At 37.7% G+C, this 15141-nt stretch overlaps 1 protein-coding gene across 1 annotated transcript in view; it reads right to left on the bottom strand.

Moving 5' to 3' along the window:
- The window catches only part of LOC108513759 (ATP-binding cassette sub-family A member 3-like), a 163109-nt gene that overhangs the window by 8384 nt on the left and 139584 nt on the right, over nt 1–15141 (bottom strand). Inside the window, 2 exon segments of the mRNA XM_017849615.1 lie at nt 7991–8185; nt 8417–8542. Coding sequence (XP_017705104.1) covers nt 7991–8185; nt 8417–8542 — 321 coding nt within the window.

Genomic DNA, 15141 nt, shown 5'->3' with positions numbered 1-15141 from the left:
TGAGGTCAGGAGATCAAGACCATCCTGGTTAACACGGTGAAATCCCATCTCTACTAAAAATACAAAAAAATTAGCCAGGCCTGGTGGGGGGCACCTATAGTCCCAGCTACTTGGGAGGTTGAGGCAGGAGAATGGTGTGAACCCAGGAGGCAGAGCTTGCAGTGAGCAGACATTGCACCACTGCACTCCAGCCTGGGCGACAGTGCAAGACTCCATCTCAAAAAAAAAAAAAAAAAAAAAAAAAAAGTCATGTTTGAATAGGCAGAAGAAACGATTAATTAACTTTACTGTAGGATAATGGCAATTATTTAGTCTGAGGAACAGAAAGAAAAAAGATCAAAAAAAGAAAAACAGAAAAAAGATCAAAGAAATGTAAACAGAGCCTAAGGAACCTTTGGAATACCATCAAGTGGACTAATGTACACATTGCAGTATTCAAGAAGGAGAAGAAAGAAAAGGGCAGAGAGATAATTTGAAGAAATAATGATTGAAAACTTTCCGAATTTGATTAATAGAAACATCCAGGAGCCCAATGAACTCTAAGTAAAATGAACTCAAAGAGACCCACATCAAGACATGTTATTATAAATTTGGCAAAAGCCAAACACAGAGAGAGAATCTTGAAATCAGGAAGACAGAAGCCATGGATCACGTTAAAAAAAATCTCTGAAGATTATCAGCAGATATCAGAAACTTCAGCAACCAGAGGCAGTGGGCTGAATCAGAAGAAAAGCCTTTCCCCATCCACCCTCAAAACTGTTAAATGAAGAAAACTGTCAAACAATAATCTTGCATCTGGTAAAACTATTTCAAGAGTGAAGAAGAAATTAAGACATTATCAGATAAATGAAAGTGGATGGAGTTTGTTGTCAATAGACCTATCCTGTAGGAAATGCTCAAGGTAGTCCTACAAGGTGAAATGAAAAGACACTGGACAATAAGTTAATGCCATAAGAAGTAAAGATCTCAATAAAGGTCAATACACAGGGAATTATAAAAGCTAATAGTATCGTAACAAAAGTTTGTTACTTTACATTTTGTTTTCTATGTAATTTAAAATTTTAATGCATTTAAAATAATTATGTTTTGGGCACATAATGTATAAAGATGTAATTTTGTGACATCAACAACTGAAAGGGGTGGTGATGGAGCTGTAAAGGAGCAGAGTTTTTTATGTTCCTGAAGTTAAGTTGATATAAATTCAAATTAGTATTATAACATTAGTATATTAAATGTACTGTCTGATAACTACAAAGAAAATAGTTATAGAATATTTACAAAAGAAAATGAGAAAGAAATTTAAATGTTTTACTACAAAAAAATCAACTAAATACAAAGGAAAATAGTTATGCTGGCTGGGCGTGGTGGCTCACATCTGTAATCTCAGCACTTTGGGAGGCTGAGACAGGTGGATCACTTGAGGTCAGGAGTTTGAGACCAGCCTGGCCAATATGGTGAAATCTATCTCTACTAAAAATATAGGAAAAAACAATTAGCCTGGTATGCTGGCATCAGCCTGTAATCTCAGCTACTCTGAAAGTTGAGGCAGAAGAATCACTAGAACCCAGGAGGCGGAGGTTACAATGAGCTGAGATTGTGCCACAGTACTCCAGCCTGGGTGACAGAGTGAGACTCAATCTCAAAAAAAAAAAAAAAAAAAAAAAAAAAAAAAAAAAAAAAAAAAAAAAAATTAATGCAGGAAATTGGGGATATAAAAGCTATAAGGCATATAGAAAAAATAGCAAAATGATGGAATAAGTTTCTCCTTATAAGTACTTTAAATATAAATACATTAAACTCTCCAATCAAAAGACAGAGATTGGCAGAATGAATTAAAAAAAAAAAAATGTTTCAACTAGATGCCATCTCCAGGAGACTCACTTTAGATCCAAAAGACATAAGTAGACTGAAAATGAAAGGATGGAAAAAAAGATATTTCATGCATTTAGTAATCAAATGGGGTATAAGGGCGGCTACACTAATATCAGATAAAATAGACCTTAAATCAAGAAAATTTAGAAGAAGCAAAGAATATTACATATTAATAAAAGGTTCAATTCAGAATGGAGATGTAAAAAGTAAAAACATTTACACATCTAATAGCAGATCCTCAAAATAGATGAAGAAAAAACTGACAGAATTAAAGAAACAATTCTATAATAATAGTTGGATATTTTAATAGCCTACTCTCATTAATGAATAGAACAACCAGACAGAAGATCAATAAGGATATAGACACCTTAAATAACACAACAAACCAATTAGATCTAACTAACATATGCAAAACACTAATCAACAAAAAACAGAGTACACACTCTTTTCACGTGCACATGGGACATCTTCCAGGATGAACCATATTTTAGGCTATAAATTAAATCTCAGTAGATTTGAAAAGATAAACCACCTTTTCCAACCATAATTGGATGAATTTAGGTATCATTAACAGGAGAAAACCTGGAAAATTCACAAATTTGCAGAAATTAAACTACACACTCTTAAACAACAAATGGCTAAATGAAGAAATCATAAGAGAATTTAGAAAATGCTTAGAGATGAGTGAAAACAAAGAAAACACTACACAAAAACTCATGGGGCCCAGCAAAAGCAGTGTTCGGGGGAAATTTATAGCTATGTTCTGTCCTTGGAGCCAATGGTCAGTGTTGCCCCAAAAGTGGTGGCTGAGGAGTTCTTATAGTGGACTGTCCCACATCACCCTGAGGTAGGGCCAATTGGGATTCCAAAGAAAGAAACCCTAGATAACAGTCCAAAACATTTGTTAGGAAAATTTACATATGAGAGTTGTGGTGTCCTTGTGATGGATAGCAAAAAAGATGTTCTACCTGGGTATGGCTATAAGGAGGGAGTTGGTTTAGAGAGTGTTTAAAGAATTTGGCTCAGGGCCAGGGCTACTTTCTATGTATTTAGCAAGATATTTGACCTTTCAGTTTTGGGTAACAACTTAAAGAACTTTATCAGTGTCTTGGAATGTTCCTTGGCACCTTCCAGGCCCTGGCTTGTGTCCAAGCCTGTAGGAGAAGGCATAAAGCTGGCCTTGAACAGCAACTCAGTTTGGTCAAGGCACTCTGTTTTCTCAGTCAGCACAAAGATAGAAAACAGGGGAACTGGGGGCCATACAAACTATAAGTGCTTACGTTGAAAACAAAGAAACAAAAATAAACACGGAAACCAGCTGTGTGATTCCTGGATGTAAGTCAAGTTTCCATGGACTCTGGCACCATGAAAAAGTGACTAATTCACATAGACCTTGCTACTTCTACACTTAAAAAAGGAGTGCCACCCTTGTATTTAAAATGAGATCTGCCAATATCCCATGAGCCATAGTTGCTGCTCAGCATGTCTCTGAGTGGGAAAAACCACAAAATATCAAGCACAAAGTTGACTGATATGCATAGATTTGAGCTAGTTTGGTCACCAATATGGCCTTCTATGTAATACCTTCATAGCCCTGACTAGGAGTTCTTTTTCCCTATCCTCCCATAACTTAATGGTGCTGGAGACCAAGTCATCTGTCTCTTGACTCTATTATAACCACTATAGCAACCATCCAATTTTTTTTCTCCAGGCAGAGAATGACAATACAACAACAATGACAAAAAAGGCAGCATCCTAGCAAATTATAACCATGATCCAGTTTTATATCCCTGAATATTCACTCAGTCAGGTTGCTTGGACCCTGACTTCTATTTGGAAAAGATAGTTGCGTTTGATATGAAGTCAGATCTCATAGTTAATATAGATTCTAAGAAGCTTAGTGGTAATGTTGTGGCACTTTCCAAGTTAATCAAAGTGAGTTTTTCTATACAGTTCTCTCTTCTCTGGATTTATTATTTTCCTTTTAGTTCTTCTTGAATTTTTATTCATCTATTCTGTTCATATTGTGCAAGGTATAGGGAAATTAATAGATCGATCTATTTTTTTCTTTTAAAAAATCAGTTACATTTCTATATGCTAACAATAAAACCCCCCAAAAGGAAATTAAGAAAACAATTCAATTTATATAGCATCAAAAAGAGTAAAATGCATAGGAATAGACTTAACCAATAAGTTAAAAGTCTCTTACACTGAAAACTATAAAATTGCTGAAAATTAAAGAAGACATAAATAAATAGGAATATATCCCATGTTCATGGATTGAGAAACTTACTATTGTTGTTACAAATAATCTCCAGATTCAATGCAATTTCTATCAAAATCCTGATAATTTCTTTTTTTTTTTTTTTTTTTTTTTGCAGAAGTAGAAAATGCATCCTGAAATTCATGTAGAACCTTCTGGGACCCAAATGGCCAAAACAATCTTTTGAAAGGAAGGATGAAGTTAGAGGACTCATACTTTATAAATTCAAAACTTACTGAAGAGTTTCAGGAATGAAAAACTGTGTGGCATAAATACACACATATAGATCCATAAGAGAGAACAGAGATCTAGAAATAAATCCTCAGGAAATGATCAATTAATCACACATGGGTGCCAAGACCATTCAATAGGCAAAGGACAGACTTTTTAACAAACGGTGTTGAGAAAACTGGATATTCACATGAATGAGATTGATGCTGGATCCTTCCCTTACACCATATACCATAATAAACTCAAAATGGATCAAAGACCTAAACATGTTAGTTAAGCTATAAAACTCTTAGAAAAAAAATAGAGGAAAAACTTCATGGCATCGAATTTGACAATAATTTTGTGGATAGGACACCAAAATCACAGGCAGCAAAAGAAAAATTAGATAAAATGAGCTTCATATTAAAACACTTGTGCACCAAAGGATACCAGAAAAGGCAGAAAAAGCTTCTTTCTCAGGTTACACCCTCTCTTCCAGGTGGCTTGTGCAGCCAATGACTGGTAGATGCAGAGATACAAAGGCTAGCAACCTTGCTTCAATTGCAGGACTTGTGAAAGGTCATCTTACTGCAGAGCTCTCAGTAAAATGGAGCAAGGCCTCAGGTGCAACTGAATTGTAGGTCATCTTCTCCTTCTGCCCAGTCTTGCCATCCTTACACCCTTATAGCACCTTGTCTGGCATATGTTATATGTAATGGGAAAAAATATTTACAAATCATGTATGAATTAATATCCAGAATATATAAAGGATTCCTCTAATTCAACAGCAACTGAAACCAAACAACACAATTTAAAATCGTGCAAATGATTAATATAGGCACTTCTCCAAGAAGATATACAAATGGCCAATAAACACATTAAAAAACGCCCAATATCACTAATTGTTAGGGAAATGCAAATCAAAACTACAAGGGGATACCACCTCACACTCATTAGGATGGCTACTATTAAAACAAAAATTAAGAAGAGTTAGTGATTACGTGAATAAATTGGAACTCTTGCGCATTGCTGGTAGGAATGTAAAATGACGCAGCTGCTGTGGAATACAGTATAGAAGTTCTTATGAAAATAATCATAGAATTACTATATGATTCTGCATTCCACCTGTAGGTACATATCCCAGATAATCAATAGCAGGGGCTCAGATATTTGTATACCAATGTTGATGCATTATTTGCAAGAGCCAAAAGGTACAAACAACCCAAATGTACCATAAATGGATGAATGGAAAAGCAAAATGTTGTATACTCATACAAAGGAATATTATCAGCCATAAAACTGAATGAATTGTTTTGTATTTTTTTTTTTTTTTTTTTGAGACAGAGTTTCGCTCTTGTTGCTCAGGCTGGGCTGGAGTGCAATGGTGCAATCTTGGCTCACTGTAACTTTTACCTTCTTGGTTCAAGCAATTCTCCTGCCTCGGCCTCTCAAATAGTTGGGAATGTAGGCACACACTACCACACCTGGTTAATTTTAGTATTTTTAGTAGAGATGGGGTTTCACCATGTTGGCCAGCCTAGTCTTAAACTCCTGACCTCAAGTGATCCGCCCACCTTGGCCTCCCAAAGTGCTGGGATTACAGGCATAAGCCACCGTGCCTGGCCAAACTGAACGAAATTCAAATACATAGGTGAACCTTGAAGGTATTGTGCTAGGTGAAGTATATCAGATATACAAGGAAAATATTATATGACTCTACTTACATGAGGTACCTAGTATAGTCAAATTCAAAGGAGTAAATGAAGGGATGAGGAGTTGTTGTTTAATGAGTAGAGATATTTAATTTAAGGAGAAAGTTCTGAAGATGAACTTTTTTATATTATGCATTTTCAATTTTACATTATGCATTTTACCACAATAGAAAGACAATGTAAAAAATTTTAAGGTCTGAATAAATGAAAATATTACCATCTGTTACATAAAATATGATAAATGTTTTAGAATAGCAAATTTGGAGAGATTCTCTCAGGCTTGAAAGAGTTCCCTCAGATTGACTGAACTTTGAATCAGTCCTTGCAGAAGGCTGACATTTTGCCCATATGCCTGTTCTTTTTTAAAATACGACATTTTGTATTAACTGTCTTTTTAGTTCCCAATTTAGCTTTTGCTCCTTGGTACCAGATTCACTTAAAATTTTTCTCCATTACTCACAGTCAGGAGACTGGACTGTTTTATGCCACCCTTATGTTCCCCAAGGGGACAAATAGTATGAACAAAGATAGTTAGGGGAGACCTCATGTCCCCTGACTTTTTTGCAAGGACCACCTGGCAGGAACAGATCACCTCCTGCCATCATGTATCACTCCCTCCTCTGTTTCTTTAACTCCTCCTCTTCTAGTATAAATGTGCTTCAGTTATTCACCCTATGAAATATTTTCTGTCCTTATTACAAATCTGGGTGAATTTTCATTCTTCATTTTGCCTCACAGCTAACTTTCTTCAAAGTATAATCCACATTTTTAGCTTCACTTCTGGTTACCAGATGATATGCTTTGGCTGTGTCCCCACCCAAATCTCATCTTGAATTGTAGCTCCCATAACTCCCACTTGTCATGGGAGGGACTCGGTGGGAGGTAATTGAATCACGGGGGCAGGCCTTTCCTGTGTTGTTCTTGTGATAGTGAATACATCTCATGAGATCTGATGGTTTTAATGGGAGTTCCCCTGCACAAGCTTTCTTGCCTGTCGCCATGTGAGACATGACTTTGCTCCTCATTTGCCTTCCTCCGTGATTGTGAGGCCTCCCCAGTCATGTGAAACTGTGAGTCAATTAAATCTCTTTCCTTTATAAATTACCCAGTCTCGGGTATGTCTTTATTATCAGGATGAGAACGGACTAATAAACTAGACTACTGTTTATCCCGCAGGATGCAGACTCTGCCAACTCCGTTTTCCTACTTCTATGGTGATGTGGCTGATGTGATGAAGTGAGGAGAAATGAATTCACTATTCACGCTCTTGTTACTACCACCCACTTAACCCTAGTGCAATTGCTCTTGCCAACCTCGTCAATGAAGTTCTACTTACTAAAGCCAATGTACATTATCCAGGCTTTACCTTGCCTTAGTCTTCCTGGTGTTTGACACATTTGCTAATTCTCTTATTCTTGAAATTCTCCCCACACTTAGCTTCTTTCCAAGGTTACACCCTCTCTTCCAGGTGGCATGTGTGGCCAATGACTGGCAGATGCAGAGATACAAAGGCTAGTGACTTTGCTTCACTTGGGGGACTTGTGGAAGGCCATCTTGCTGCAGAGCTCTCAGTAAGACGGAGCAAGGCCTCAGGTGCAACTGAATTGCAGGTCATCTTCTCCTTCTGCCCAGCCTTACCATTCTTACACCTTTACCATACCTTGTCTGGCATATGTTAGATGTAATGTTGAAAGAACTTGCCTTTTACTTTTAACAAAGAACACAGAAGACACTCTTGTTTTAGATTCTGCTCTTACTGCTTCACTCTCTCTTCAAAAGTTTATTTCCCTCTCCAGAATCCACTGACTGCATCAACAAAATAAATATCAATACATCCAATATTTCCCATCTCCCTTCCCTAGCCATCTACCTGTTACCTGAACCTGAGTCATTCCTTATGCTTCTCACATCTTAGACTGTAACAGCCTCTTACCTGTAGGATATCTTTTGTGATGCTAAAGCCATCAATCAACACATCTCCAGAGGTAGGGCTCGCTTCCCCAGTCAAAATTTGGAAAGTAGTTGTTTTTCCAGCTCCATTGAATCCAAGCAATCCAAAGCACTCCCCCTTTTGGATTGCAAGGGAGATATTTTTTACAGCCAGAATGGCTGGGCACTTAAAATATATCTAAAAAAAATCCAGGAAACACAATTCAGTAAAGAATACTTATAGGTAAAATACAATTAGTAATATCTCAGACCCCTATGGATCACTACTTGAGACAGTTTCATGATAACTCTTCTGTTCTACGGGGAGAATACATATAGAGCCCAAAGAACCACAGTGAGCCCTTGGCACCAGTGGCACACTCCTAAGTAGAAATGAAGCCAGTGTATGTTAGCCATTGAATTATATTACCTTTATGAGTTCTTTAATAAGTACTATAGAATCCAGCAACTCCTGAGGCTGCTCCAGGATTCTCTTTCTTTCGTTTTGTACATCTTCATCTTCAGATTGCCCAGATAATTCCTTGGACACTATATCCTGTATTTTCAAAACAAAAATTATAGAGGTAGATACCCTTTAGGCATCTGTTTTAGCCTGGGTGGCTTCATAAAAGCTAAATTGAGGGATAATATTAAAAGATGTTAAAACAGAAAGTTTGAGTCGTTTCTAAGAGACTTCTTGAATAGCACTTCAGCGCTCACGTATAATTTGATAAGTTGTGAGTAATGAATAATTCACCAGAGAAAGAAGAATGAGGACCAGAGGAGAGGAAAAAGGCACTCAGATGGTAGAGAGACTATGAATTAACATGCTACGATGTGTACTTTAATACTTTGAAAGACAACTTAAAGCATTTAAAACAGAAAAACGATTTTATCACCTGGATCTTTAAGAAGAAAATCATCTCAAGAGAGTAAAAAAGCTTTTAAACATAACAGTAATGAGTTTGGAATGATAAATGCCCTTTGAAGGGAATGGGAGCTAAGAAGTTCAGCAAGATTTAAAAGGACTTTTCCTAAAAAACTCACTGGACCCCACGGTCTATGTTTTCAAGATAAATGTTGCAAATATTAATGCTCTTTAGTCACCTTGACTAGACCAAGTAGTTTCAGGAAACTGATCCAAACATGTTAGAGCAGAAATTTGGCATAATTTTCAAGACATTTTTGTCCAGTTATTTCAGAACACATTGATTTCTGTTTTCTATAGATTAAGAAATTAGGATTACATAACTTGTTTTTTCATGAGGTGAATTAGACACCTCATGAAAAATTGAAGCCACACTGAGATAAACAAATATGATTTGTTACAACCACAGAATGTTCAACACATAGAAAGAATAATAAGAACTGACTCTGTTTTATGAAGGAGAGAGAAAAAGTCAGTAAGACTTGATATGGAATAATTTTGAGACTTCCAGAATAACACTTTAACAGGTCTGTAAACCTGTACCCCAGTGAAACTGGTGAAAGTTATTTTAAAATATAACCACTTAAAGCCTTTAGTAATGATCCTGCCTTAGTCCATTTTCTGTTGCTTATAACGGAATACCTAAAACTGGGTAATTTATATAAAGAAAAGCAATTTATTTATTGCAATTATGGAGACTGGGTAGTCCAAAGGCATGGCTCAGCATCTGGTGAGGGCTTACTCCTGGTGGGGGCTTTCTACAGAGTCTGAAGGCAGCACAGAACATCACCTGGTGAGAGAGCTGACATGCTTCATCTCATGCTAACATGCTTACTCAGGTTGCTTTCCCTCTTTTTATAAAGCTACCAGTTCCACCTCCATGTTAACTCATCAATCCATTAATCAATGGATTAATCCATTCATGAAAGCAGAGCCCTCAGCATTCAATCACCTCTTAAATGCCCTACCTTTCAATACTGCCACATTGGGGGTTCTGTTCCCAACACATGAAATGTGGGAAACATATTCAAATCATAGCGTATCCTAAGGGCATACAGCAAATGAAGAAACATTTATTCAAGGAAATCTATTAGACTTGTTAAGAACAGTGAAATCCATGGTCCACATCCTCTCCTCCCTTCCCACAGGCCAGTGTGACAGAATGTTACTCTACACAAGTTCAGCCAAAAATATTAGACTCCCTTTTCCCCCAGCTTCCAATCAAGGGCTAAGGTATATTTCTATAAGGGGAAGAAGGCTAGCATTTCTCATCCTATCCTTAGCAACCTTTTGCAGAGGTTATGTTTTGGGTAAGTATAGCTATGACTTTGGGTCTCCTTTCTTCGACTCAGCCCCTATTCATAAGGTGAAGGCTACCTTGGGCATGAGGTGCTATACTGGGGACTGGGCCTTGGCTCATTCATAGGGAAAGGGTTTTATGCTTGGAGAGGCAAGCCAAGAAGGCCAGAGGCTACTGTCCTCCACTGAGCATCCAGCCCTGAAGCAGAAAAGCATTCCATTATCCCAGCTCAGAGGTTTTGCCCAGGGGGAGAGTTGGGCCATAAGACAGAGAACACCTCTGCTCTCCCCAATGTAATTGACTTAATTTGAAACAGAGGATGGAGGAAGTTAAAGTCTAAGGATGCTGTAAAAAACAGACCAGGTGCAGTGGCTCACACCTGTAATCCCAGCACTTTGGGAGGCCAAGGCGGGTAGATCACCTGAGGTCAGGAGTTCAAGACCAGCCTGACCAACATGGAGAAACCCTGTCTCTACTAAAAATACAAAATTAGCTGGGCATGGTGGTGCATAACTATAATCTTAGCTACTCGGGAGGCTGAGGCAGGAGAATCATTTGAACCTGGGAGGGGGAGATTGCAGTGAGCTGAGATTGCACCATTGCACTCCAGCCTGGGCAACAAGAGTGAAACTCCATCTCAAAAAAAAGAAAAGGAAGTTTTGATGGAAAGCAATTAAGAGGTGACTGCTAGCTAGCTCCATTACAGGTATAAATAAAACCATATGCTAGGTAGTTTACTGAAGAGAACCAAGGAAAAAGACAGCTATGAAGAGCCCTCCTGGGGTAAAGATGAAGCTTAAATCCTGACTTCAAATTACTCATATAATTTAATTGGATCAGTTTTTGGAGAAATTCACACCCCAGGGCATTGTTGAAACCAATAAGAAGTAAGAGATTAGTCAAGTTTAATAGCTGGATTAATATTAAACTTAGTGGAGTTTAATAGCTGGATGTAGTAATGAAAAGAGACAGTCAAGAACCCTGCAAAAATCACTGTCATCCAGGGATGACTGTACCCATGCCCAGGTCTGCACCCTCTGAGGAACAACATCTGAGGCTTCACACAGGAAGGGAAAGACTTCACTGAAACTGCTCAGCAAGTCACTAAACAATAAACTAGCAAACAGCAACAACTCCCTTGGTGAGAATAGTACCCACGGTTACCAACATATATTATCAAAAACGTTCAGAGTTCAGTTAAAAAAAAAATTACAACATATGCAAAAAAAATAAAAGTTTGTGTCACATAGAGGAAAAAAACCAGGCAACAGAAACTGTGAAAAAGTGACCAGACATCAGTTGTAACAGACAAAAGCTTTAAAGTAACCATTACAAATATATTCTAAAAGTAAAGGAAACCATGCTTAAAGAAATGAAGAAAGGTGTTATGGCAATGTCTTATAAAACAGAGAATAACGAGATACAGATTATTAAAAAGGAACCAAATATAGGTTCTGGAGTTGAAAAGTACAATAACTGAAATGAAAAACTCAGTAGAGGAGCTCAATAGTAGATGTGAAGAAAGAATTAACAAACATGAAGACAGGCAGAAAGAGATAATGCAGTCTGAAGAACAAAAAGAAAACATATGAAGAAAAACAAAGTCTCAGGGGAATTTGGGACACCATTAGGCATATCAACATTCCCATAATGGGTATGCCAAATAGAAAGTAGAAAAAGGAACAGAAACATTTTTGAAGAAGTAATGGCTGGAAACTTCCTAAATATGATGAAAAATATTAACCTACACATCAAGGGGGCTTAACGTACACCAAGCAGGATAAACACAAAGATGTCTATACATAAACATACCAGTAAATTTGCTGAAAGCCAAAGACAAGGAAAAAATCTCTTGAAATAAGAAAGAGAAAAACACTCATAACCTACAAAAGAACCCCAATAGGTTGACAACTGACTTCTTATTAGAAACAATAGAAGCCAGAAAGCAGGGGAATGACATGTACGAAGTGCTGAAAGAAAAAACAAGAACAAACAAACAGAAAACTATCCCCAAGAATCTTCTGTCCAGCAGAGCTATGTTTAAACAATAAAGGCAAAATAAGGACATTAACACATAACAATTTTAAGAAAATGTTGCTAGCTGACCTGCTCTACAGGAAATCCTAAAGGAAGTTGTTCAGTCACAAGCAATTGACCCCAGACAGAAATTCGAATCCATATTTTAAAAGTGCTTATAAAGACAGTTATGGAACTAAGAAATGGCATAAATGCATGCTTCTTCTCCTTTCTTCCATTAGCTGACTTAAAGAACAACTGTACAAAATGATATGTATATACTTTTTTGTATGTTTGGGCCTATAACACAGAGAAATATAATATATTTGCCAATAATAGCACAAAGAAGGTGGGAGTGAGCAAATCTGTGTTCTTCTAAATAAATGACACTAGATGGTAACTCAAATACATAGGAACAAATGAAGAAAACCAGAAATGGTAAATACAATGGTTAGTATAACAAGGGCTAAAAATACATACTTGCTGTCCATTCTTCTCTTAGTTTATTTAAAAGACAAAACATTACATAAAGTAATAAGTATGATAATGTATTGCTGGGTCTATAACATGTAGATGTACTATGTATAATAATAGAAAAAAGAGGAATAATAGACAATACCGATATATAGGAATAAAGTTTTTATATCTCACTGAAATTAATTTAGCATTAAACTGAGGTAGATTTTAATAAGTTGAGTAGATTTGATAAGTGAAGCATATTGCAAGTCCTAAAACAACTACTAAGGAAATTACTCAAAAAACATAGTGAAAAAATAATTGAAAGAATTGAAATGTTACTTTATAAAATTTTCACTAATTGCAAAGGAAAGCAGCAAAGGATGAACAGAAGAACAAACAAATGATACAGAAAAAGTGTAAAATGGAAATATATCCAACTATATCAATAACGACATTAAATGTGAATGGATTAAACAATGCAAACACAAGGCAGAAACTGTCAGACTGGATTTTTAAAGCCGCAACTATATGCTGTTGTGATGGTTAATTTTACATGTCAACTTGGTTAGGCCATAACAGGCAGATATTTGGTAAAACACTAATCTAGATGTTGGTGTAAAGATATTGAAACCACCTTTGCAAAAATTATAACTGAGAAAATTATGACAGTGAAAGAGATCTAACCTAACAGACTCCATCACGCTTCTAACCTCCAAGCTGTCCTGGCTCATTCCTGGGCATAGGCTGCATTAACTTTAGGAGGAACTTAGTTTGTAGTTTAACTTTAAAACAAATACAATAACAGCATTTTCCCAAAACAACCCTTTTCCTGCCTGGGGACTAGACTGTCTTTGCAGGACTAACAAATTAGTTACAAGATTAGAAATCATGGTTTAGGGGTCATTCGGCTAGAGGCTGCAAGATTCTGAACCTCCCCAAATTGCTCTGGGGGTAACATGACTGATCTTAGGTTAACACCTAAGATGCTTTGCAGACCCTGTACTCAATGGATCAGCTGGCACGACCCAGATTGATAAACTGACTCATCTGGTCTTGCGGCCTTCACACAGGAGCTAACTCAGCACAAGAGGACAACTGTGACTCCCTAAGATCTCATCTCAGACCTGATCAATCAACACTCCCCACTTTCTGACCTCCTACCCACCAAATTATCCTTAAGAATCCCAATCCCCGAGTTTTGGGGCAGACTGATTTGAGTAATAATAAAACTCCAGTCTCCCATTCAGCAAGCTCTGTGATTTAAACTATTTCTCTACTGCAATTCTCCTGTTTTGATAAATCAGCTCGGTCTTGGCTATGGGAAAGGAGAACTCGCTGGGTGGTTACAATATTTTAAAATCTTCCCTGGGTCTCCAGCCTGCTAGCCTGCCCTTCAGATTTTAAACATAACAGCATCCACAATCATGTGAGCCAATTTCTTAAAATCTCAATCTCAATCAATCTCTCTCTCTCTCTGATAGTCCATGACTGATGTGGCAACAAAGATCTGAAACCACTGGACACTCATAATCAAATTCTTACAAGAGGTAAGATACTGGGTGACCAGGTATCCATATGTATGATACTGGTGAACATTTTTGTCAAACTAACAAGCATAATGAGATTAGCTAGATGCTTCTAATTTTGCATGACAAAATAGGGAAAGAAAAGGATAAGCTTAGGGATTCAAATTTCCAGATGAAGGGCTACATAAATGTCCTTAAATGTGTACGTCTGTCAAGAAAGAGACTCACACAGCCACAGGGCTGAGATTGCTAAAAAACAACCCCACAGCCTCATTCTGTGGGTGGCTGAATTACAATACAAATTGAATTCCCAACTTTGCAGAGTAACTACCATTAAAGTGAAGGCATTGCTTAGGAAAGAATGATATCCTGAAGACTGGAATGAGGACAAATGAGAAGATTCTGATGAAGCTGGGAATGATGAACTCCCACATTCTTATGAGACTTGTTTGCCAGTAGAAGCAGGTTCTCTGTACCTATGTAAAAAAATTAACACTACTGCAGGGCGCGATGGCTCACGCCTGTAATCCCAGCATTTTGGGAGGCCGAGTCAGGTGAATCACGAGGTCAGGAGATTGGGATCATCCTGGCCAACGTGATGAAACCTCGTCTCTACTAAAAATACAAAAATTGGCCGGGCGCGGTGGCTCAAGCCTGTAATCCCAGCACTTTGGGAGGCCGAGACGGGCGGATCACCAGGTCAGGAGATCGAGACCATCCTGGTTAACACGGTGAAACCCCGTCTCTACTGAAAAAAAAAAATACAAAAAACTAGCCTGGCGTGGTGGCGGGCGCCTGTAGTCCCAGCTACTCGGGAGGCTGAGGCAGGAGAATGGCATGAACCCGGGAGGCAGAGCTTGCAGTGAGCTGAGATCCAGCCACTGCACTCCAGCCTGGGCGACAGAGTGAGACTCCGTCTCAAAAAA

The sequence above is a fragment of the Rhinopithecus bieti genome, unplaced genomic scaffold (genome assembly GCF_001698545.2).
Source record: "Rhinopithecus bieti isolate Rb0 unplaced genomic scaffold, ASM169854v2 scaffold_1918, whole genome shotgun sequence".
Classification (NCBI taxonomy): Eukaryota; Metazoa; Chordata; class Mammalia; order Primates; family Cercopithecidae; genus Rhinopithecus; species Rhinopithecus bieti.
Note: the sequence above shows the minus strand (reverse complement) of the source record. Positions and strands in the feature narration are given on the sequence as shown.